The sequence below is a fragment of the Podarcis bocagei genome (assembly GCF_964188305.1).
Source record: "Podarcis bocagei genome assembly, chromosome: 1".
NCBI lineage: Eukaryota > Metazoa > Chordata > Lepidosauria > Squamata > Lacertidae > Podarcis > Podarcis bocagei.
This window is the reverse complement of record NC_138125.1, coordinates 85299483-85324331: the sequence shown is the minus strand read 5'-3', so window position 1 is coordinate 85324331 and position 24849 is coordinate 85299483. Positions and strand designations below refer to the sequence as shown.

Genomic DNA, 24849 nt, shown 5'->3' with positions numbered 1-24849 from the left:
TTAATGAATTCTATATCAATGAAACATAAACTAAATTAAAACAGTGCTAACAGAAAAGAATCTCTAAAGTAAATAAGAAGTGTTAATGTTAGGATCTCGAAGGATATGCATACATTCAAAAATTATTCCTTCAAAACATCACAAATAAAACCCACCTTTTCACAAATGTGTTCAGATGCTGCTGGTTACCCATTCATCTGTAGTATGTTAATTAATCAATAATTCCATATTGAATTATTATTGTGGAACTGTGGATTCTTGACCATCAAAGTGACACCAGTGGCCATGGCCAAGATGGTAACCTGGAATGATTAAGATGACAGTGGCATCCATGATTGCGGCCCTTCTACAGAGAGCTGCAAGCTAAGGTAGAGCTGCTTTCATGAATAGCCCAAGAACGCCTTTCACAACTGGAGGGGGAGCCATTTTGGTGGTATCATAGTTCGCTGACATTTATTCCAATCCTCTGATTCTTCAAGGAGAACCGCTTTTGGTATGCTAACTTTGCCTTGTGTTCCCTCAGGCTGGGAAATTCAACATCATCCCAACCCTCATCAACACAGTGGCAGCCTTCACATCTGTTGGGGTGGTAAGCATTTTGGATTGCCCCGGGTTTTGTCATGTCTTCTCTCCTTTCATTGTTTAGTCCTAAGAACTGATTGGATTTCACTGTTCATGGGTTTCAGTTCTCAGAACTTCACACACCTGATTAGGACAAGGTTCTCTAGAGCAGTGTGGACACTTTTTCAGCCCAAGAGCTACATTTCCTTCTGGACAGCCAGAGTGCTCTTGTCCTTCCTTCCTGCTTGCAAACTTCCCACAGGCATTTGGCTGGCCACTGTGAGAGCAGGATGTTGGACTAGATGGGCCATTGGCCTGATCCACCAGCCCCTCTTTATTGTCCGTATGGATTCTCCGACTGGGGAGGAGAGTGGAAAGTGCTGGGTTCCTAAAAGCTCCGGAGGATCAAGGATTTGAGCTTCCTTTTGGACAGGAAGCTTTTTCTGATCTGAAAATGTTGATTAATGCACCAATCAGTCAGTTATGCCCAGAGTTGCTTCTTCTGCTGTACCCTTTTGCCTGGCCACTTCTCCTGTGAGAGGCCATCTCACCTGTTCTCTTCTCACTTCAGGGGACAGTCTTGTGTGACATTATTCTCCTCAACTTCCTGAAGGGAGCAGATCAGTACAAGGCCAAGAAATTTGAAGAGGTGGGTCTCTACAGTACACAGTTAAGTTCATTGACAGCAAAAGTACCCCCATGCCAGTAGACCTCAGCCTTTTCAGACCAGGACCATCTTATGGTTGTAGTGCTGCTGTTGTAACCCATCTTATGTCAAATGATGACCTAGCAGTGCATCTTGGCCCACCAGCTAAAGATCAATTATAGTAGACTCTGTTCGCTATGGGGAAAACTCCCCTCTACTCCCCTTTTTACCTCCGCCCCCAGCCTTGTCCACACGTAACACTGAACCAAACCATGACTCAGTGTAAATGAGCAAGTGTGCTGGTGCACAGTTAGAGCACTGCAGCCTCTTCACTTCTTCCCTGCTCTTGCCCTGTCACAAGGAGCTAAGTCACAGGCTGCAGAGAAGAAATGTTCAGAATTGTGCAAGCTAGTGTGGGGCAGGGGTTAGAGTGTTGGGCTAGGCCTTAGAAGATGCAGGATCAAATCCCCACTTGGCAATGAAGCTCATTAGGTAACTTTGGGCAAGTTACTGTGTCTTGGCCCAACTTAACCTCTCTGTGTTGTTGTGGGGAGAACCATGTATGCCACCTTGAGCTCCTTAGAGGAAAAGTATGATATAGAGGTAATAAATAGGAATAATAATGATTCCTCTACAAAGGTAACAGCTTTCTGTCTCTCTCCGCACCCAGGTGTCAGAGAAAGTGTTGCATCCAGACACTTCTGGAAGCCCCATTTACCAGAACAACCAGACCCTGGGACGTCGTTGTGAGGAGAAGCAGTCAACTGATTCAGGCACCTTCTCAATTGGACTCTAACAGACAGACATGTGAAGAGGACATTAACAAATTTCCTACATTGCTCTGCTATCATGGGTGCTGCCCCACATAACAGCCCTTCAATTTGGAGCCTTCTGTCACATCACACCACTGGGGTTGAGGGAACTGGTTGGTTGGTTTCAGTTTACTGTGTGCTTCCCATTTCTCTCTCTCCCCCTCTCTGTTTTTTTCTCAGTTTCACATCATGGCCCACCTCTCCCAGGGAAGCGTGTGAGTCTTAACTTGTCAAAGACTCATATCCCCTCTCACCTCTTCCTTGAGAAAATAGCCACAACAAAAAGTGTTAAAGAAAAGGAGATTCCTGGGTCACCAACACCAGTGCATTAAAAGTGGGTGTGGGATGATCACCCAAAAAAACTCTTAAGAATTCCAGTAGAATGGGAAAATGTATCAGTGGAAAACTGCTTTTCACACTGAACCCATGAATCTCAGATTCACTATGGGATGGCATGACAGCAGCATCAAATCTCCACCTCGTGAGCTGAGCTGTACCATGTGGTGACATTACATAAGAACACCTAAAAGTCACAACTAGACCAGCATCCTTGTCTCACAGTGGCCACACAAATGCCTGTGGGAAGCACACATGCAGGACTTGTGTGCAGCAGTCCTCTCCCCACTTGAGAATTCCACCAACAGGAATACAGGGGCAGCCAGTGGAGTTTGGACAGAGCCATGATGGCTAGCAGCCATTGATAACACTCACCCTCTTTTAAAGCCATTCAACTTGGTACCATCATTACATCTAATGAGACCAAATGTCATACTTTAACTGTGCAGAATGGAGAAGTTCTTCCTTTTGTTTCTCCCAATATTTAACTTACTGGATGGCTGAGTTCTAGTATTATGAGAGATGGAGAAGTTTTCTCACATGACCTTTGTGTTGATCCATGTGACAGTATTTTATGCAGAGATGGAGAAGTTTAAAAAAACTGTCACATGGATCAACACAAAGGTCCCGTGAGAGGGTGGTGGTTAGGGAGCTTTGACCACTCCTTCGCCTACCAAATGGCCAGGCCTTTTGGGCAAAGTGATGGAAGTTTCTGAATAAAAATAAAAATGCATGCGTAATCTACGAGGCAAGAAAAATGGATGTGCTGTAAATAGTGGTGGGTTTGTTTGTTTTTCATTCTGTGACAACGCTGATAGGTACTCCCTACTCCAAGAACAGTGGAGACAATACAGCCTTTGGATGAGAGAGAACCCGAGACTGACGATGTCTAATATTGGTTCCATTTTCAAATGTAGAAGCAGGGTCCAGTGGAAGAAAGTCGGCCCCTGCAGCAGACACCACAGCTCCTAAACCTACATCAGGTTCCCCAAAGGAACTTTAAAAGCTGCCTTATACCCATCTAGATCACTGGTCCATCTAGTCCACTACTGTCTTCATTGTTTTGAAGTAGCTTTCTGAATTTTTTCAGATGTGAATCTCTCCCCGCCCTACCTGGAACTTGAACCTTCGACGTGCAAATCAGATGCTCTATGACAGAGCTAAGACACTTCCCCAAAGCAGCAGCTTGGACCACTGGAGCCTCTCCTGCTGCTTTCAGCCCACTAAACTTGTAGCTCGATCTACCCCACATTCAAAACTAGCAAGTGCTTCCCCACCACTCCAGCCTCGCTGTTGCCAAGCACTGACCCCAATCGCAGGTGATCTACCCTTTCAGGAAGAACACCCCCCAACTGTTTGCCTCCCCCAGGAAACATCCGCTCATCTTCTCATACTGGTAGCAAACACTCCGCCCAGGGAAGGATGGTCATCCGGCAGGTGTAACATGGATTTATGATGTAAATTCTTTTGGAAGGTTCATAGCTTGATCAAGTGAGAGCAATATGCGTGTCCTTCTGCTGGATTGGAAACTGTCATGCATGCACAGTCGTTCGCATTTGATCACTGAATGTCATAATCAAGGCTGTGCATGCAACTCTCAGTACCAGATTGGACTGTCACATAGAGCGGTGGAAAAATGGTCGGTGGGGTGCTGTCTCCTTTGACTCTGCTAATCACCTATTTGAGAAGGGTAGGCCCTGCTGGAATCAGCACTTTCTTTTGTATTCTAGAATCCTTCAGGCTGCCTGACTCACAGGCACTAGCTTCTGTCTTTATGAGAGGCAGGAACACAGGCAGAGACTTCAGATGGCACAAATGGTCCCCTTAACTTAGGGCACAACACGATGACACAGGAGATGATGCATACTTTCCCATGCTGCTGGTGCAAGCTTATACGTAGATGAGCTTGCAGAAGAGAAGCATCAGCTCAAAGAATAATGACTAAGAATATTCGTGAATAGTTAGCTGGTGCTTGAGCCAGAAACACAAACATCCCATGTTAACCTGCCTGTAGCAGCAAAGCCACAGTTCTACAGTTAACAGAAATCTCTTTCCGGGCAGTCATAAGAAACTGCTATTGGCAACAGGTGCCCCAGATTCTGCCCCAATTTGTGGGTGTCTGGCACATGTGGAAGATGCCATGCAGCAGGAGGAGGCCTGACAGGGCCCGTTGCAGCCTCTGGAGGGCCTGACGGGACCCGGCACGGCTGCGGGTAGGCCCAAGGGGGCCTGTGCTGCAGTGGGCATGCTGACATCAGACACGTGCTCCCCTGTGGTGCGTGGCTCCAGTGCAGAAATTTGTGGGTGCCCGGCCCCTTCATGGGGAATGTTGTGGGGGCTTGAGCACCCAGCCCCCCCCATCCAGCATCTATGACTGGCAGAATTGATAAGTCCTGGGCTTTTGAGGAAATGTTCTTGTTTTGCAAAAGCTTCTAGAAGTGTTAAAACTGCTGCATGAAAGACTACTTTGGAAATCTCTCTTCAGCAGGGAGTAAGAGCATCACTATTTCATGCAGCCTTCAACTTAAGTAAACTTTGAATATAAACATAGACGTCAGTATGTGTTTGACAGAAAGAACCAGCAGCATATAAGCCGTCTCAACAAGCTTAACTTTTTTAAAAACAACAACAAACCATTGGCTTTATGTCTCATTGAAGCTATTCAAGTCAGAAGAACACAGTGTGAATAAGCTTCCAGATCCATAATCCTACAGGTCCATCAGCCCCATCCATCTCCTGCCCTGTCTTGGATTCAGATTCCCCCTCCTGCCACAAGCCTCCCTAAACAGGTGTCTTACTTATTTTGAGACAGCACTGGTGATCTGTTTAGTCCTTTAAATTTGCATCTCATCTTTTTTCCTGCCATGGAACCCAAGGCAAGGAACATGCGGTTCCTAGGCATCCTGTCAGGAACCACAAGGAAAGGAGGAGGCTAGAGCCCCTTCTAAGGTGGGCTGGTGAAATGACCCCACCCCCAAGGGATGGTCTGGCAACACAACAAAACCTGCTGTTGTAGTCAATGCTATAATTGATACCATTATAGTATCGAACAAGTTACTACACTTTCTTGCTGTACCTTGAAAGGAGAGTTTCTCTGTGATGGGAAGAGCTGTGCACCAGTGTGTGTGTGTGTGTGTATGAGAGAGAGGGAAAGAGGGAAAGAGAGAGAGAGAGAGAGAGAGAGAGAGAGAGAGAGAGAGAGAGAGAGAAATTGATGCTGAACATCAGGTTTCTTATTCTGCTATTCTACAGTATTTATGAACTTTCATTACAGTTGGGTTCCCTTCTGAATTTAATTTAATATTGGACTTCTTGACTGCCACACAATGCCTGAAACTAGTGCATCTTTCCACAATTGATTTTATATATATATATAAAAAAGACAAGCTTTATTGACGTATTCAAATGGCATAGGGTGTTGGGTTTTTTCATTCCATGACTTTAAAAAAAAAATTTTTTTTGAAGGAATATCTCTCAAGCTGTGTAATTGACTTTGGTTCTTAAAAACCAATATCAAATATATCTATTTAATAATTCAAAACAATGAGGGTAGACTGTTTTCCAACTAATTCAAAAACTTAATGGGAGACAACAATGTTAAGACTTCCACTTTAAAGAGTTGCATTTTCTGACATATTAAACATCCTAACTTGGTACCTGCTCTAATACTGGCTTGTTTGTATGATTCACAAAAATATAGCTCTGTTATTAAACAAAATAAATGTAAGTGAAATACAACCTAAATTCCCACACTAGGAGGATACAATATAGGTTTGATTCCTAGAAAAATAACACTCTAGAGAGAGGGAGCAATAAACTGTGGTTTGGCAACACAGATATGTTTAAGTCCATTCATTTCAAGGGACTTAAGCACACCTGACTGTGTTGGACTGTGACCAGATTTTGCTGGGAATGAAGCTCAGAGACAGAAGAGGCTTCTTCCTCAGTTCCCTTTTCAAATCTTCTTAAGGTTCCCTTTTGAAAGGAGAGGTTCGCAAAGTCTACACAGCGAAGGGCTCAGATAGAAGACTCCAGGCCTTCCTTCTTGCCTGCAGTTAAGGCTGGGGAGCCTGCGATGTTATGTTCATTCTGTCGCCGCTTGCACTCCAACCACACCATCACTGGGTTGACCAAAGCCAGAAACATTAGGACTACAAGACCAATATTCACCTGGAAAAAAGAGATGCACAATTAATACGCAGGCGGCTGCTTCTAAAAATGTTGCTTTCTGGGGGGCTCTGGGAAATGTGAAGTGTCTGGGGCTGGCACCTAGCCCAGAGAGCTATCTGGGTCTCTATGCCTGCTCTGCATAGAGGCAGAAAGAAATAGGTGTATGCAAGTGGCAGGCAGAATGAAGGCTTTGAATCAGCCAGGCCTATGGCAGCCACTTAGGCAGCACCAAAAAAGAGAGGAAATGCATCAGCACCACTCCCCGCCCAAAGGACCAATGAGGACAGAGACTTGCATATTTCCATATGCTAATTTATAACTATATGTGCAAGTTCAAAAAATGACTCTATTTCAAATAAAAAATGCAATATATCTAGTCCTACTTGGGACAACAGACCAGGTGCCCTGTATGCTGAATTTGCTGTCCAGGTCCCCTGCCCATTTAAACTCGACTTGGACTAATAGACTTCGCCCTGAAGAGCAGGACACACTCAGGCCCAGATATACCGGTATATTACAATACATGGGGCCTGGCCTTTTGCCTGGTCAACAGAGTAGTATGTCAGGTCAGTGGCGTAGCGTGGGTTGTCAGCACCCGGGGCAAGGCAAGTAATTTGCGCCCCCTAACCTGTGGATTTGCGCCCCCTAACCCGTGGATTTGCGCCCCCTAACCCTAACCCCCAGATGTTGCGCCCGGTGCGGCCGGCCCCCCCTGCACCCCCCACGCTACGCCACTGTGTCAGGTCTCCTAGCTCCATGTTCACTACCGTCTGTTCCTCAAAGAAGTAGAGATCCACATTTGGAGTAGTGACTGTCACGTGGTGAAACAGACTCATTAGGGCACAAAACACTCACATAAAAGGGATCCCCGTTGAGTGGGCCCCTGATGAGCGAGAAGCAGGGGTATTGCAGGAGAGACACCACGGCTGAGAGCCCCATCACCAGGCCGTAGAGTTTCCCAAAGTGTTCCGAGGGAAAGCTGCCAAGACACAGAGTGGGGGAGGGGGAGGAAGGAGGACATGGAAATTGTGACACGGCATGTCTAAGCGGACTATCCTCCTCACAGTGACTTGTCACTATATGCTGCTTCTCTACCTCCCATCCTTCTATATTTTAATTTCTTTCCTTTTTTACTTCCGTGTTCCTTTCCTTCCTCATCAGGAGGAAGGACAGCAGACCTGCATCCCTCATATGGTCAAGGAACAGGGCAGGACATTTGTTTACAGCATCTGCATCACTATTTCACGGCACCCATATACCCTCCAACATTTCTCCAATGAAAATAGGGATGTCCCATTCCATAATGATAATTTTATACCCCACACATCTAACTGGGTTGCCCCAGCCACTCTAGGCAGCTTCCAACCAGCGGCAGAGCATGCTCCCGAGGGGCGCATGGTGCGGATGGTGCCCTCAAAGGGGGTGGAGTGAGCCACTCATGACAGACATTTGGCGCGCCACCCGTCTGCGACTCTCAAGCCTCCCCCAAGCTGTCAAAACAAAGGGGGAAGGGGGGAATGCCGCTGGCAAAGCGGCACAGCTCCCCCCGCTTACCCCGATGGCTTAAGGTAGGCTTGGGAGTTGCGGGCAGCGCACCGAATGCCACCCACCCCCTTCCTATGTCCCTGCTTCCAATATATGTAAAGACATAATAAAACATTAAACATTAAAAAAGTGTCCCTATACAGGATTGGCTTCAGACGTCTCAGGGGGCAGATAACCCCATACCCTCCAACATTTCTCCAATTAAAAAAGGGAAATCGTAAGGAAAAGTGGGACATTCCAGTTTCAAATCAGAAACTGGGATGGCTTCTTTAAATTAGGGACATCCCTGGAAAATAGGGACACTTGGAGGGTCTGCACCCACACTGCAACAAAGGGCTTTTCATTAAATCCATTGAAGGAAAATTCCATGCTAACATGTGGCCTGCCTCCTCAATGACTAGCTTAAAATGAAAACAACCAGCAGATTTAGCACTCAAACTAAGCCCTTTCCTCATATCTGCTTTCTTTAGTATTTTAAGCCAAGTGCAACAGTCACTTCTCATACACTGCCATCATAGCATAACTGCAAAACATTAAAATGCCAGATAAATAGTTCATCTTGTCCAGTCTCTTGTGTCTGACAGAGACAAGCTCTAGAAAGGTATCTCAGCAGGGTTCTACAAACCCAGAAGACATAAATTGTGCTATGAACTGTGGAAGCTGCTCCTAAAGCAAGATTCTGAGAACTGCAGCCATTTATTATTAGTATGAATTGATATTTTTAGCCCTCTTGCGTGTGGGGAGAATCTTGAACAGCCTCTGTTTCTGCTAAAAAATTCAAAACCAGAGGAGTCAGTAGAGAGGAGAAAAGGATTTCAGTGAACAATTTTCTGTAATTGATTGTTATTCTGCACTACTACCAGTTCCTCTCAGTGGCTCCAAGTACCATTCACTGAGTATCAAAACTTCCTTCTGCTTTCATCCTTCCCTTTCTCTTTCCCCCGCCCCTAATCCATCCCTCCCAAACCACACTTTCCTCTTTTCACGGAGAGGCCAGTTACTTACGCAATGGCTAAGAAGGCAGCATTGCCCCCGTAAAGGAAGGAGCGGCTCAGAACCTGCAGGATAAACGTGGCGTACTGCACAGGCAGCACCGGAATAGAGGCACAAATTGAGAAGGCCACGCACTGCAGCACTGTGATGACCAGTGACAGCACACAGGAGCGCAGGTCCGCAAGGGAATCTGGCACCCCTAGAAACAGAGAATACAGACAGAGGTGAGCAGGACCAAAGGAGACCTCGGGGCATCAAATATCCTTGATGGGCAATCTCATGAGGAAAGCAAAAGACACACAACGGGACATACCTTGCGAACTCCCTTCCTTTTTATGTCCACGTTTATGACGGTCCAGGATAAGCCCATTCCAGGGAGCACAGATGACTCCACAGAACTGGGTGAAGGCAAAAGCATTGGTGTAGCTGCTCACTGTTGACAGAAAGAATTAAGACAAAAGGATGACAAAACCCTCTTCCCGTCAGCACAAATATGTGCCAAGATTTTCATACACGTAACCCATTATTAGATGATGGCAAGAGAGTAGGAGGAATCAAAGGCCAGGAGCCCTTAGTTCTCCAGTAAAGGTAAAGGTAAAGGGACCCCTGACCATTAGGTCCAGTCGTGGACGACTCTGGGGTTGCGGCGCTCATCTCGCTTTATTGGCCGAGGGAGCCGACATACAGCTTCCGGGTCATGTGCCAGCATGACTAAGCCGCTTCTGGCAAACCAGAACAGCGCACGGAAATGCCGTTTACTTCCCGCCAGAGCAGTACCTATTTATCTACTTGCACTTTGACGTGCTTTCGAACTGCTAGGTTGGCAGGAGCAGGGACCGAGCAACAGGAACTCACCCCGTCACGGGGATTCGAACCGCCGACCTTCTGATTAGCAAGTCCTAGGCTCTGTTGTTTAACCCACAGCGCCACCCATGTCCCTAGTTCTCCAGTAGTTCCAAGCAAAAAAATTTCAAGAACTACCTCTTCTTTCTCAATAGGAAGACTATCACCATCAGGAGGGGCTTCCCCTCAACTCCTAGCCAGGGCAGTCTCCTGGCACAGCTATTTAGCTAAGTCATTACAACACCATTTTAATTCTATTTCAGCAGCTTTTTCCTGAAGTCAAGAGCACTGCTGAGACAAGATGGCCTTCCTCTCATGGTGAGAGAAAAGGGAGTCAGCAGCACCAAACACAAGAGACTGAAAATGGAGGCATGCCTCAAAATTGTACTGAAATTATGTGGGCTGTATCCACCATTAAGTCATATTTAACGTAGACTCATTGCAATGAATGAGTACAACTAATTTAGGTCCATTCATTTCAAGAGCTCTACTTTAAACATAACATACCCTCCAACATTTCTCTGATGAAAATAGGGACATCCCATTCCATACTGGTAATTTTAATATTTATACCCCACACTTCTTACTGGGTTGCCCCAGCCACTCTGGGCAGCTTCCAACATATAAAAAAGAAACATTAAAAAAACTTCTCCGTACAGGATTGCCTTCAGATAACTTGTGGGGGTCAGGTAACTCCATACTCTCCAACATTTCTCCAATGAATAGAGGAACATCCCAAGGAAAAGTGGGGCATTCTGGGATCAAATCAGGAACTGGGACGTCTTCTCTAAATCAGTGACGTCCCTGGAAAATATGGATATTTGGAGGGTCTGACAGAACTTAAGTTGGCTATACTGTATATGGAACTTTGATGGAACAGAGAAAAGCCCAACAGGTTTCGATGGAAACCTTCCTTAGGTGCACAATAATTCAATTTATTAATCCCAATTACAAAACATCTCTCATTGTGTGTTTTTTCCCTTCTACACTCTTCTAGTCTACCTGCCCCAAGACAAAGGGCAAGACCCAATGTTAGCCATAATTAGAATAAACCCATTGCAAACAATAGATTTAGGTCCACTGATTTCCCTGGGTCTACTATGGCTATGGCTTAGTTGGATCTCACCCAATAACTCTTATCCATCTCCACACACATATTTTTGTTTGTTTCTTACATATCATAAATTTGGGGCTAAATTTTCCCAAAAGAGCCCAGGGGGGCAAGAAACAGCATCAATACAACATAGTTTAAAATAAAGTAATAAAAACACTTAAAAACATAGACACATAGCCTCACAGATAATAATTTCAATAACAACAACAATAATTTTATTATTTATACCCCGTCCATCTGGCTGGGTTGCCCCAGCCACTCTGGACAGCTTCCAACACATATAAAAACATAATAAAATGTCAAAAATTAAAATAAAGTTTCCCAAGAACAGTATTTTTCAGCTATCAAATGTGTGGGTGGACAGAAATGTTTTAAAATTCCTCCTGAATGTTTATACTGAGGGTGACAGCAAAGGGAGGGAGATTATTCTGCAAACAAGAGAACCTCTTAATCCCCACCCGATGGTTCCCTGCCCCTTTCCCAATACTCTCCTTACCAAGGGTGGCGTCTCCCTCAGCCAGCTGTGTCAGCATGGGGTTGAGGGTGCCAATGAAGAGATAGTGGCGCAGCTGCATCACCGACAGCCACACCAGATGCCAAAAAAACAGTTTGGAGAAGACACAGCTCCAGAAGGAAACAACAGCTGGAGCCTTGAGGTTTGCTGCAGTCTCAGCATCTCCTAAATAAATCAAAAAGAGGGGACAGGAGGCATGTGTAAAATCTGAAATGATCTTTATGTCACACAGTACCTTGCTACTATTTCACTGCTGACAGTCATACCAAAGTGAGAGCCCTTTCGAGGCACAAATCAAATGCACATCCATTGGTTTTTATGAGGGCTTCTAAGCAATTATCTCTCCATGCAGAGGCCTAGAGAATCTCTCACCCAGGGGTGACAAATGGGCATGTGAAGCTGGTTCTGGTATAGGACTTACATTTTGTCAGTAGTGATGCTATGGATAAACATGATTAAGTATGGCTGAAATCTTCCAGTCATTAATTCACATGCCCTGGGGAAAACCACTAAGAGCAAACAAATTAGTTAACTCTTCCTGCTTGCTTGCCTGCCCACCCAAAAAGGAATAGCTGACTGTGATGCTTCAGAAGACTTGAGGTCTTATTCTCTAGCAGGAATGATGAGCATAGATGACTGCCTGTGAATTACTAGTAGTGCAGGGGTGGGTGCGTAGGATCAGGGCTGATTTAGGTTTGATGAGGCCCTAAGCTACTGAAGGTAATGGGGCCCTTTATATAGCAGGCGGGGCCCATTATTTACATCATAGGAGCCTACACAACACAAAACACTGTTGCTATATGTAGGTTTTATTTTATTTGTTTTTTATATTATATTTTGGAAATGTACATCCATGTTTTTTTCCTTTAATTTTTTGGGGGCCCCAAGAGGGTGGGGCCCTAAACTATAGCTTGTTTAGTAAATCTGGCACTGGGTAGGATTAAGAAGGGTTAAAGGAACTGACTTGACTCTTGAGGTCCCTGGTATTGAATCCCGGCTTGCTCACTGGCTCTGCTAAACACAGCACTTTCAGACATTTGAGGGTCAGAAATGAGGTATATGAGCCTGACTACAGAAACACATAAATGCACACAGAACCTCTTCTTGGAACAAATGCCAAGTGAAAGGTATATCTGACACCCTCAAGCCCCCATAAACTGCACTTACTTTGCAGCAGATTTACTCTATTTTTAAACATATTTTCCCAAATGCAACATTCCCATCCAATATTAAGGCCCAGCTAGAATCTCTAACCACCAACCTTGGAACCGGTCTCAGTCCCTACCTATGCCAACAAGCCCTTTGCTGGTGGAATTTTCTTCGAGTGCTGGGTCAGCATGCAGATTATCTGAGTCCTCTGCATCATTCTCATCCAGGACTTTGGGGCTACGTTGCTCCTCATAGGTGCGATACGGACGGGACCTCTTGTGACAGCTCACTCTGCAGACACAATTAATATGACTGGTATCCTGGGGACTTATTTCCCATACAAAGAATGAAAACCCAAGTTCCACATGTGCAAAGTGAGAAAGACAGGGCGGTACAAATACAATTTATTTGTTCTTTCAGATGATGCACCATGACAGAAAGATACAAAATCACAATGGCATTGATCATAATGCCGAGTAAATAGAAATTGCCATTAAATGCATAAACTATAAATGGATGAGAAAAGGAGTACAGGAAACTGAGAACTCAGCCTCAGATTAGTTTATCTCTATTGCAGCAAACAACATTCCTCTCTCTCTTCATTCCTTCAGTTTTCTTATTTGATAGTGGTGAGAAATGGGAAGTTTCATTCCAAACCAGTTCACTGCTCACCAGTTTAGGCTGGGAGTCCTCTACAAACTTACTTGGGAGTGAGTTCCATAGAACTCTGAGATTTAAGGCTAAACGACACATTGCACGCAAACAGGTTGAACTATAGCCCAGTGAACCTTTTCGAAGCGGCAATGCTGCTTTCAGGGAGAACAATCAGGAGCATAGAAATGGTAGGAGGGAGGGAATATGTGTTTAAAACCCTACAGGGGAGGGAATTTGCTCCAGGGGGTAATTTGGGGCAGAAAAAGGGCAGGTGGGAAAAAGGCTGAGCATCTTCATATCAGATGCTTCTCTACTCTGGATCACCCCCCCCCCAGGCTTTACTGCTTCAAAAAGGGCTGTAGTCAACATGTATTTGCTTGCTGTGTAGTTTGGCCCTTATGTCAATGTAAATTTCCAACTAAGCATGCAGAGGTCTGGGGTCTTAGGGATACCTACCTCAACTGCAGGCATCCTGAAACAATGGGTTCACTTTGGACTATATTTCCTGCATCCTTTCAATGAAGGCCATGCAGATGCTGTTTAATTAGGGCTTTTCTGAAGATGCCACAAAATGGCACCTGAGCTGCTCTCCAAACGGGTGTTTTCCCCCCCAATGGAGCTTGGGATGGTGATGTTGGGAGACAGCCACAGTAAAAACTGTGCAGGGTGTGAATCCTATCTTTATCGATTGGGCAGAAGAAGTTGTTAAACTGCTCTTTTATCTTTAATAGCAGCACGTGAAGAAAGCCTACAGATGAAGCTTTTCTCATCATGGATATAAACATCACCTGCCAATCAAGCAGTATGGTTACAGTGGTCCCTGAAGAGCTGGCAACCCTATACGAATCACAGAGCACTGTGCCTGCCTGAAGAAGCATTCAGAAAGCGGAACTGTCTTTTAAAAATAACAGTGGATGGAACCCACTGGGGATAGCTTCTTTCTTCTACCACCACCAGGGTTTTAGGCAGCACTTTGCAAGCTTGAAGAAGGAAGGAAGGAATGGAAGGAGATAGAAAGGGGCTCAGGATCTTAGCGAGGGCACACAGGGGAGAGAGCTGTGTATCAGACTGAAGTACAGGCAAGTGCAGCTTACCCATATGTATATCCTGGGGGCAGTGGATATGGTATATGGCTGCGGGGCATCAGAAAAAAAGTACGGATCAAGTGCCAGGCACTGCAAGCAGACATGAAGAGGAACATGGTTCTCAGCAAGAGGCCTTGTTCATACAGCAGCTGTAGACAAATAGCACAAACTTGAGTTAGCCAAGCTCTGCATTGACTGTAATCTGTGTAGTGCACAGATTGCTTGCTTGGCTTTGGGCTCACGTAGCAGATTATCTGCCTGTCTTTTAAGAGTGGGAGACAGATCCAACCCACAGGGTACAATTCAATATAAGCAGCCCTACTGCATTTCTTCTGCAATTCCCATTCATTTGAACAGGAAAATGTATTGGTGGACTGTGCTCTATTTTTAATTATGATGAATCTCCACCTGAGACACCAAAATGCCTTGGACCAGTCACTAGCTCTCAGGCTCATTCTTTCATTTGCATAACAGATTTATCTGGTCACTCAATTTGATTTGATCTTTTTTATAGAATTCCCCAGGCCCAGCTACTGTTTCTAAGCAGCTTCTGCATGTCATCACAATAGAGCCAAATTATATGCAATATCAAAATGTGTCTGCATTTAATGTGTAGTGTTTAATAGGGGGAAAACCACAATAAAAATGTACTTCTTGAAAAACCTTACTTCCTCATAACAATAGATAGCACAGTGCTTCCAGACACCTAAGTACCATAAACCACCGTCAGCAAATCATGCCTCACATTCCCTTCCTAGAGCACAGTTTTGCCATGACATGCTCTCAGAAACATGGATTTGAGTAGCAACATAAAGGTAAAGGGACCCCTGTCCATTAGGTCCAGTCGTGGACGACTCTGGGGTTGCAGCGCTCATCTCGCTTTATTGGCCAAGGGAGCCGGCATACAGCTTCCAGGTCATGTGGCAAGCATGACTAAGCCGCTTCTGGTGAACCAGAGCAGTGCATGGAAATGTCCTTTACCTTCCCGCTGGAGTGGTACCTACTTATCTACTTGCACTTTGACGTGCTTTCGAACTGCTAGGTGGGCAGGAGCAGGGACCGAGCAATGGGAGCTCACCCCGTCGCAGGGATTCGAACCGCCGACCTTCTGATCGGCAAGCCCTAGGCTCTGTGGTTTAGACCACAGCATCACCTGCGTCCTGAGAAGCAACATGGTCACATGCATATACAATGCTGAACCACAGCTGGAAATAGAACCCTTGTGAGCTGACGTCTTCCACGCTAACTATAGCCCTGCTTCCTCTTAGCTGAAATCACGCTTAGGATACTGCACCCTTCCTCTGCTTTCACTACATCCCCATATTCTCTGTCCTCATGTGGCTGGATTTTGGTTTGTGTCATCAGGAGTGCTGCCTGCTGCTTTCTGTGTGGTGGCTCATGTGCTCTCTCTACAAAGAATGGTGATCCCTTAGCTCAATGCATATCTGAACAGTCTTAATGAAACTGATGAAAAGAGGCAACTGTTAATACTAACAGCACAGAGACTGTCTTCCACCAGGTGTAGGGGGGCTATGATGTTGATGTTAAGTATTGCACATACAGTATCTCCAGGAATCCAGTCAGGAAGCTTTGGGCTATATGAGATTCTACAGAAAGACCCAATTGAGAAAAATCAAAGTTGGCCAATAAGTCAAAGGCAAATGGTAAATGAGGATATCCACCATGGTTCAAAAATATCTAGGATATCCTTATTTACCCTACAACTCCCCCTATCCCTGAGCATTGGGCCATGGTGCTTGATGCTGATGGGAGCCGCAGTCTGATGACCTCTGAAAAGCACACTGGCTATCCCTGGGTGAAATGTTGTGATCACACATTGAAATTGAGTTGCTGAGTCCCTGACTAGCTGAAGACACAGGACTCAGAGCCAAACAAGATGCATCAAGCAGATGCATTCCCCCCCCCCCCATGGTGTATTTGTTATCTTTACTGAAAAATAGTCCAGAGCATTATGAGTTTAAGAGGATGAATGGAAGAGGGTGTTTAACCTTTTTCCTTTTTCCTGCTTGCCCACTCAAAATTGCTGCCCCATCCAGCAGTCCTCCCACCTATGAAGGAAAGAGTGTTCCTCTGCAGGAGAATAGCGGCTGGAGGATATTTGGAGTAGACAAATGCCAGTAAGAAAAAAAAAAAGGTTGAACAGCCTCTCTCCCATTATGACCAAGGCGGCATTGTTGTTGTTGCTGTTGTTGTTTAGTCTTTTAGTCGTGTCCGACTCTTCACGACCCCATGGACCAGAGCACGCCAGGCCCTCCTGCCTTCCACTGCCTCCTGCAGTTTGGTCAAACTCATGTTGGTAGCTTTGAGAACACTGTCCAACCATCTTGTCCTCTGTGGTCCCCTTCTCCTTGTGCCCTCCATCTTTCCCAACATCAGGGTCTTTCCCAGAGAGTCTTCTCTTCTCATGAGGTGGCCAAAATATTGGATCCTCAGCTTCAGGATCTGTCTTTCCAGTGAGCACTCAGGGCTGATTTCCTTCAGAATGGATAGGTTTGATCTTCTTGCAGTTCAAGAACACTCCAAGTGGATTCCCCAAGAATCCTGAGAACTGTAGTTTGTTAAAGATGCTGCGGATTATAGCTCTTAGAGGGTTAAACTACAGCCTCCAGTGTTCTTTAGGAGGGGGGAAATCTGCTTTGATTGTGCTTTCAATGTATGTTGTGTATTGAGTCTAGCTCACAGCTGTCCCATGCTGGTTTTCACAGGGAAGACAAAGAGTGTTGGAATAACAAGACAGGTGACTGTGCCATATCTTATTATTTGGCCTTGACCTTCAGCTATGACCTAACTAGGAATTAGCTGAAAGCGCAAGGATGACCCTTCACATACAATTTAGCTACTTATCGGATTAATAGTCTCGAATTGTCTCAGGGTCACTACAAGCAGCCTACTTAATTCTTCAATGTCCTGCAGCAAAGTGACCAGCAGTTTGCTACTCTAATGCTCTTGAAAAGGCATGGGTTAGCTTATCTACGGTACAAGCATAATACAACAGCTTCTAAAGGAAGTGTTTTTTATCATTATGTAAGTGGAAAATTAATCAGGTGGGGATGAGGAGACAAATGTGTTGCATATGTTCTTGCTATTAAATGTTGAGAGTTAATCCAATTTAGAAACCCCCAAAGATTAAAGGAATAAGATACCTAGCACTTGCCAATTCTATCCATGCAGACACCCAGATGTTCAATAAGAAAGACATATCACATGATGTCAGAGAGTTGTAGAATTTTTCTGACCAGAGAGGTTGAAAATGTATCTACTGGAGTTGGGATCTTTTGGAATCTCAAAATCTTTCTCCATCCACCTGTTTTCCTGTCTTCCTATTTTTCCTCATTCTTCTCCCTCCACCCACTTAAATCACTATCTTTCCTCCTCCCTTCCCCCCATCATCTCCCATCCTGGACTGTTTGTTTCTTTCTTTCAGTGTCCAAACCAGTTGCCAGTTCAGGCCATTCAAGAGCTAGCCAGTGGCTCAATCAATGCTATTAAGTTAGGTGGGACAAAAAGGTGGCGATGCTTGAGTCCAAACTTCCCTTTCCTGTGAAATTTCTGAGGGTTCTATGACTAGGCTGCTGACTCAACACCTTAGAGGAAGAAGAAGCACTGTCATAACACACATCATTTCTTAGGAGGAAAGCCCACAACACAGGATTCTGGTGCTTGTTTTTCCTAAGTGTGGCAATTTTTAATTCTTTAGGAAACAGTCACTAACCTTGATGACAAGAAAAACTGCAGAGGAAGAGTCAAAGGCCCCATTGTAGAGGGTAATGATGGTTGAGCGGTGTTTTCCAAACAGATTCCCAACCTGGAGAGACAAATAAGTTCTCAAAGCAAATTGACTACTTTCCTGGAGGGGATCAGCAGATCACGGCCAAAGGGCATAGTTGCCGGTGAAGTTTAATATGTTAGAGTATGGAGGCAGGGACAGGGTGCCCCAAAGGTTCTCCTGTAAAGAATTTCCTCTCCCAGCTCCCTCCCCATTAGGATGTGTGAGGGAAGAGCATCAAACCTGCATGTTGGTGAGGATAAAGAGGATCCCACCGACAGAGAGAAACGTCACTGCTGGGAACAGCATCAGCGCTGTGGCTGTACCGGAAGAAAAATTGATGGAAGGGCATATCAGCAACATAGGCCTACCATGCTCATAAAACAAGACACAGCTGGGCATCACATCACTCTAAGCAGTGGTGCCACTGCAAACTTTGAACTGCAGGAACTCATAACAATCCCTATAGCAGGCATGTCCAACAGGTAGATGGTGATCACTGGATGTCTGTGGTAGATCACTGGTAGATAACTGGCTCCCCCCAAAGAAGATCAACAACCCCTGAAAACGGACCCTCCTCCTCCCTAAAAAAAGCTCAGCAACTTCAACCTGAACCCCAAAAAAGGGGGTAGATCACTGCCAGTTTTTAACTCTGAGTAGATTGCAGTCCCTTGGGAGTTGGCCACCCCTGCCCTATAGCAACATCCCCCTAGATATATTACACACACACACACACACACACACACACACACACAGTGCAGCAGTACATAGCACAATGCCCAAATTATTAGTAATTTCGTTGTCCCCGAGAGGGGGCAATGACAATAAAGATGATATTATTATTATTATTATTATTATTATTATTATTATTATTATTATTATTATTATTATTACCAGTTGGCAATAATAGAAAAGTGAGTCAGCAAAGTTGTAATAATTAGCATGTTGAACTTTGGCTGTGGAGACCTAGGTTCACATCCCCAATCAGCCTTTAGCTATTAAATTAGAAATACAAAGAAACTTGCAATTAAGTATTATCTAGCATGAAGTAGGAACCCCATCCAAGGAAAGGAAAGAAGTACCCAGCCTCTGCTTTACTGGTTCCCTCTTTTTCCTTCTTTGTTTATCTGGCCCCAAAATGTCTGAAAGCCTTGTTATCACCTTGTTAATTTGCCAGAGTAAGGAGAGAATATTAGGCATCCTGACAAATGAAACAGAAGTCCTAGTGCTGCATTCTCCTCTACTTTTGATCCTAAATTTCTTTTTTTTCCTTACAATCTTGCTGGTGTGTGCACACAGAAGCAGCTCAGTACTGAAAAATGAGACATTCCAGTGCAATAAAAGGAACTCATACTCAAGCCATCTCTTCCTACAATTCTCCAGTCAACATATTAATACAGGGCAGCACACTGTGCTATTCTAAATTTCTATGCCAGCTCAGGGGGCTCAGAATGCAGCAATGGGAAGGATGAATCCAGTTCACTTGCTTTTTGGTGTTCAGCATTTGAGAAAGACTAGCACAACATGCCAGGAGTGTGTGGAAAGAGGCAAAACAGGAACTTACTACAAATATAGATTGTAGTTAAGATCCCACCTCATATGATTCCGCTTTCCAATCTTTAGAAATATTTGGAGGATCCAGCATAATTTTGGGAGACCTACACAAGCAATAATAGTAATAATATTGGACTGACAGCTATCTAGCAACACACAAAGACTGAACGTCTCTCAAGATGGAGAGCTATAGTAGCATGATTTATCTCTCCCTGCAGCCATTGATATAGACATTGAAACTCTTGTACATCACATCATACATGTGTACTTAACACACACACACCCTTTCTCTTCCACATTTACAGCCATCCCTTGATTATAGGTGTTGCTAAGGCACACTTCTAAAACTCATGTCCGCACTACAGACAGACACACACACACCCCTTCCCCATATGAAGACCCACCCAGTCATCTTTTGCTCCTCCACACAAAGCCATACAAAATGTATTTAATTAGGTATATGTTAAAATCATTTCTACCCCACCAGATGCACTGGATGGGTGTTTTCACATATACAACTGCATCAAGCTGACCCAGCTTTCAATATAACATAGTATCATGTCTTTGATTGTTCTGAAGGACAACAGCAACAGTTCCCAACAGTTTCAAGCCTAACACTGGAACTATTGTGTCCATAATTTGTACCCCTACAAATCTACCTAAATAAGCCCAGCTCTTCATCCAGGAACACTCACCTGCTGAGGAAAATGCAATGAGGAGAGTACCAGTGGTGTAGGCAGATCTGGAAGACAAAGAGATGCCCTGAGCTACCAAATGGGCACTGGGCTGCGGACACGTGGGCAGCAAGGTGAACTACTTCCTCCCTTCATCCCCCATCAGACACAGTGAGCATCCATCAGCTTCCCATCCTTTTGGTAGACAGGCAGGCAGCTGTGGGAGCCATGGGCATCGGAGGAAGAAAGATGAATCAGTAAGATGGAGACTGGAATTGAGAGATCATTTGAAAATAGAAATAGACCGGTGGGGAAAAGATGAAGGAAACCATGCTGAGGAACAGAATAGAAACTGAAATTAGAAAAGAGGAGAGACTCAGGCAAAGGCGCAGCCTGGAGGGAGTTGGACCAGGGGCAGATTTAGGGGAGCATGACTAGTTCTGTTGTACTGGGTGTGGAGTTTTAGGGGCGCTGCCGAGGAAACCACAACTAGGATTTACAATGGAGTGCAAGAGGCACCGAATTTTGGTGTCACACAGGGTGCCACTGAAATTTGAGACCCCAAGATCTGCCTCTGGTTAGATCATTAAAAATTGTCCTCCATTTTTGTTTAGGGTTATGAGAGAAAGAATGATGATGATGATGATGATGATGATGATGATGATGATGATGATTTATTACTTATACCCACCCACATGAGAATGTGAATGAGCATTAACTCTAGTTTAGCTTTAGTTCAGATACTGATAGACAAACTACATGAAAGTTTATGTTTGTCTTCTGTCTCTAATATACAGGTTCTTCTTTTAAAAAAGGCAAATGGCACTGGGTGGGTGATAACTATTGGAACTTAAGCAGCTGTGGAGAAACAATTTTAACCATATCCTCCCCTGCTGATTCCTTGGGGAGTCTTCTGATGTTTTTGGAATGCTGCACCCATTAACATTTATTTATTTTTTGTACTAGATAACACCAAGCAGATAACACCAGGTTAGGAAAACATTTCCACAGCTCTGCTTAGTTGGCCTCGTGCCCTGCGAGGAAAGAGGGCAAGGACCCAAAAGAGCCACCTCAGCACTACTCTCCTGCCCACATGGCTGATCAGTTCACTCACATGAGCCGCATGACTTTGCCCACTCCATTAATACGCCCAGCCAGTTAAGGAACCTCACAAACTGCAGCCACAGCAAATACTAGCTTCCTGCCTGTGGTCATAGGAACCCTTGGACTTCCTGCCTCATAGGCTGGCATAAACATTGCTTCACTTGGGTATCCAGCTCAAAGAACAGGCACTGCAAAGGGCTCCCTGTTTGCAGCTGATCATACATAAAATCTGTATCAGATAACAGGGCTAGATTGAATATTGACACCTCACTGCTGTAGGCTCACTAACCTCCCATCCCAGAAACTGCCCTCCCCACAATTTGGCATGATCACCAGGGGTTTGATTGGTTTGATTCACAGCTAAAATGTACTTGGGCAGAAGTGCTGTGTATAATCAGCATGTTCTGCAGTGAGTTTCATATGTGAATTATGTGCCGTGTGAAGAATCATTTTATTTTGTCTGCCCTAAATCACCTGCCAGTCATTTCCATTGATAACTACACCACACCCAGTTATTTTATGGTGCAAGAGAGGGGGAAGCATCATTGTCTCCCTGTTCTCCTGTCACTGTCAACTGATAGGGAGTTTAGAACAACCTGTCATCTTCCCTGAAACATCGGCTCAGGCCCTTGTTTGTGAAGGGTGAACTGTGTGCATTTCATGGATGCACCAAGTTCCCCACACAAGTGAAGTATACGGGCATTTCAGATTTTATTTCAGGTAATATTGACTCAAGAAGCACAGCACTTCTATTCCCCACCCTCAAGGTGGAGAAATTAGATTGGTTTTGAAGCCCTGAGTGGTGGAAGGCTCAGTGGTTTCAGTGTGAAAACTGCTACAAATTCAAATGCAGCTAGGTAAAAAAATGTCAAAAGTTTCCAATTTCCATCTTAAAAAAAAGACCAGGAGCTCGTTATACCTGTTGCCCACAGCCTAGCCAATCTGTGTCCAGCACATGCCTGCACACTTGCTATGCAGCTAGTTCTGTACACAGCCCAAATAGAAGTCAGAGCTGCCAGATGAAAAACTGCAGCTGCCACAGTCTCAAGGAGTCTTACGAATAGGCCCTCCAAGCCATGGACAGCTGCTAGTTACTTTTCTAATACTTCCTGCTCATCCTGTGAGTCCCTATCTATCCCCAGTCAGCCTGCTCTCCCCTTCACTGCTTCAGTCAAACTTTTTGAAATTTGAGGAGACGAAGGAACTGTCTTTCAGAAACTGAAAACGTCAATGCAAACTAAAAATGTGCATGCATGTGTACTCGGTTACATATCCTGTTCATTTATTACATAAGAGGGAGGCTGATGTTTTGTATGCAGCAGTCTGCAGAGGCCTCATGCAAAAACTAGCAAAAGTTTCTGACCTTCCTCCCTTGGGTATAACCTCCCCCTTGACAGGAGCAGCAAGCTGTTTATTAGAGTTATGTGAAGATTAGTATTAAGTCAAGAGGAACTTCTCAGTACTCATATGGAGGCAGTCTGGGCTGTTAAAGATAACAGGCATTTTATCATTCTAGCTGTCTGACAGCATGCACAAGAGCATGGGTGGAAGATAAGGAAAGAATCAGGCAGGAGGGAGGGATAGAAATGTGCATAGAAGTGAATTTCTGACCATCACAGTTCCTTTCTGCCCAGCATATGTCAAGTGTTTGGGACTCCACCCATCCCACCTAAAAAAGGGACTGGAAGAACAGACAGTAAGAGTGGCCTGAACCACTTCAGACTACAGGTAGGCATCACATTTTAAATGATAAATAAATGTTTGGGGAATTTTTGTGCAGATTTGTGTCTGCTTTGCTCCTCTTTTGGTGATGCAATGTGAGTAGTCACCCTAGGACCCACCCTCCAGAACACTTCAGTCCCTGAATCAAGTTTCAGAGAGTGAATTTACTTCAGTCTAGGATTACTCACTCTTAATCTATAAAGGATTTTAAGTGTTGCATTGCAGGGTGGAATTCAGCAGGTTCTACTTCTCACATCTTCTTAGGGCTGCGGTGGTGGAAGAGTTCACGGCTGCCCAGTTTCTCCCCACTACATGACTATCAAAGGCAGGGGAGCTCTTTAATGGCAGGCGCTAGCAATCCTGCTTCAGTTCCACAGAAAAGGCAGAGAGCTCCAAGCAGGGAAAACGAGAAGAGGTTGTGCCCCAACACTTACATGGCAAGCAGACGTGCTGCTGTGGTACCAAAGCGGTCAAAGATGTAGCCTGTTGGGAAGGTCATGAAGTTGTTCATGAAGGAGCCAATGGTGAAGATGAGGGAAAACTGCTCATCCTGAGCACTGCAGTCTGCAAAGGGACAGACAATTCAGATATGGTCCCTAATGCAATTCAGTCCTATGTATAAACCCCCCAAGCACATATTTACTGTGTACAGAGCTCAGACTCAACATACTTTATATTTTTATCTACTGTATGTCTCCCAGCCTAACACACCCTGTCCCACATGCAAAGCAAACCCCTAGCACCATATTGTTCATAGCCAGTACCCAGTTTCCAAAAGGAGAGGTGCCAGGATCAAACCCTCCTGATGAAAGTTTCACAGCTTCTCATTTGACAGCCCTTAACCTCAGATTCCTTAAGTGCTGGAAATGGTTGCAGTTACTTAAATGTTTTGAAAGGGAACCCTGTGGGTATTTAAAAATACTCACTTTATTACTATGGTTGAGCCCTGGCACGGAAAGCCTGGCATGTCCTGGGGAGTATTTGGGGTTGCATTCGACTGAACCTACATCAGTGCTCCCCTTCCAGCCTTCAGTTCAGGACATGGAAACAGCAACTTTCCCTCCACATCCTGAAATGTTCCCTGTTCTGTTCCTTGAACTTTTTGCAGTCTACCCATTCACAAAATGTAACGCAAGAATTATTTACAAGCAAGTGTACCAGCCTGCGGTGTGGAGTGCTTGCTAAGGAGCACATCTGTTAAGGCAGAATGGGCTCCAGCTGCCACTCAGTATGTTAGACTGAAATCCTTTTTTCAGATGAACCAAACCTGCCATTCCAAGCCACAAAGCCTGCATGAGAGGAGCACGGTAGGAAAGTTTGTATCCCTGCAATGAGGTGCTCACATCACAGTGAGAAAACCTATAAAATGAGTGCTGTACTCACAGGGGCATAACTCGGGATGATGTATGGACCACACCAGCCAGTCTCCAATGGTACTTCTGAACCAGCATGAATGTCTCAACACATTCATGAGTTCAGGGGCAGGGAACCTGTGGCCTTTTGTGGACTCCAGCTCCCATCATCCCTCTCCATTGGCCATGGTGTCTGGGACTGATGGGAGTGAGGAGTCCAACAACTTCTGGAGC

The 24849-nt window shown here is 44.9% G+C and overlaps 2 protein-coding genes across 19 annotated transcripts in view; one reads left to right on the top strand and one right to left on the bottom strand.

The window, feature by feature from the left end:
* Nucleotides 1-2146, top strand: part of P2RX3 (purinergic receptor P2X 3) — a 29534-nt gene extending 27388 nt beyond the window's left edge. For all 7 annotated transcript variants that reach the window (XM_081169166.1, XM_081169169.1, XM_081169167.1 and 4 more), the window contains 3 exons: nucleotides 524-589; nucleotides 1133-1210; nucleotides 1878-2146. In XM_081169166.1, coding sequence (XP_081025292.1) covers nucleotides 524-589; nucleotides 1133-1210; nucleotides 1878-2003 — 270 coding nt within the window. In that variant the 3' untranslated portion in view covers nucleotides 2004-2146. The remainder of the gene's footprint in view (nucleotides 1-523; nucleotides 590-1132; nucleotides 1211-1877) is intronic.
* Nucleotides 2147-5360: 3214 nt separating this feature from the next.
* The window catches only part of SLC43A3 (solute carrier family 43 member 3), a 45462-nt gene continuing 25973 nt past the window's right edge, over nucleotides 5361-24849 (bottom strand). For all 12 annotated transcript variants that reach the window (XM_081169011.1, XM_081169018.1, XM_081169019.1 and 9 more), the window contains 11 exons: nucleotides 23698-23827; nucleotides 20459-20505; nucleotides 18453-18529; nucleotides 18156-18248; nucleotides 14432-14571; nucleotides 12820-12974; nucleotides 11517-11699; nucleotides 9377-9496; nucleotides 9076-9262; nucleotides 7381-7504; nucleotides 5361-6525 (listed from right to left, as the gene is read on the bottom strand). In XM_081169011.1, coding sequence (XP_081025137.1) covers nucleotides 6373-6525; nucleotides 7381-7504; nucleotides 9076-9262; nucleotides 9377-9496; nucleotides 11517-11699; nucleotides 12820-12974; nucleotides 14432-14571; nucleotides 18156-18248; nucleotides 18453-18529; nucleotides 20459-20505; nucleotides 23698-23827 — 1409 coding nt within the window. In that variant the 3' untranslated portion in view covers nucleotides 5361-6372. The remainder of the gene's footprint in view (nucleotides 6526-7380; nucleotides 7505-9075; nucleotides 9263-9376; nucleotides 9497-11516; nucleotides 11700-12819; nucleotides 12975-14431; nucleotides 14572-18155; nucleotides 18249-18452; nucleotides 18530-20458; nucleotides 20506-23697; nucleotides 23828-24849) is intronic.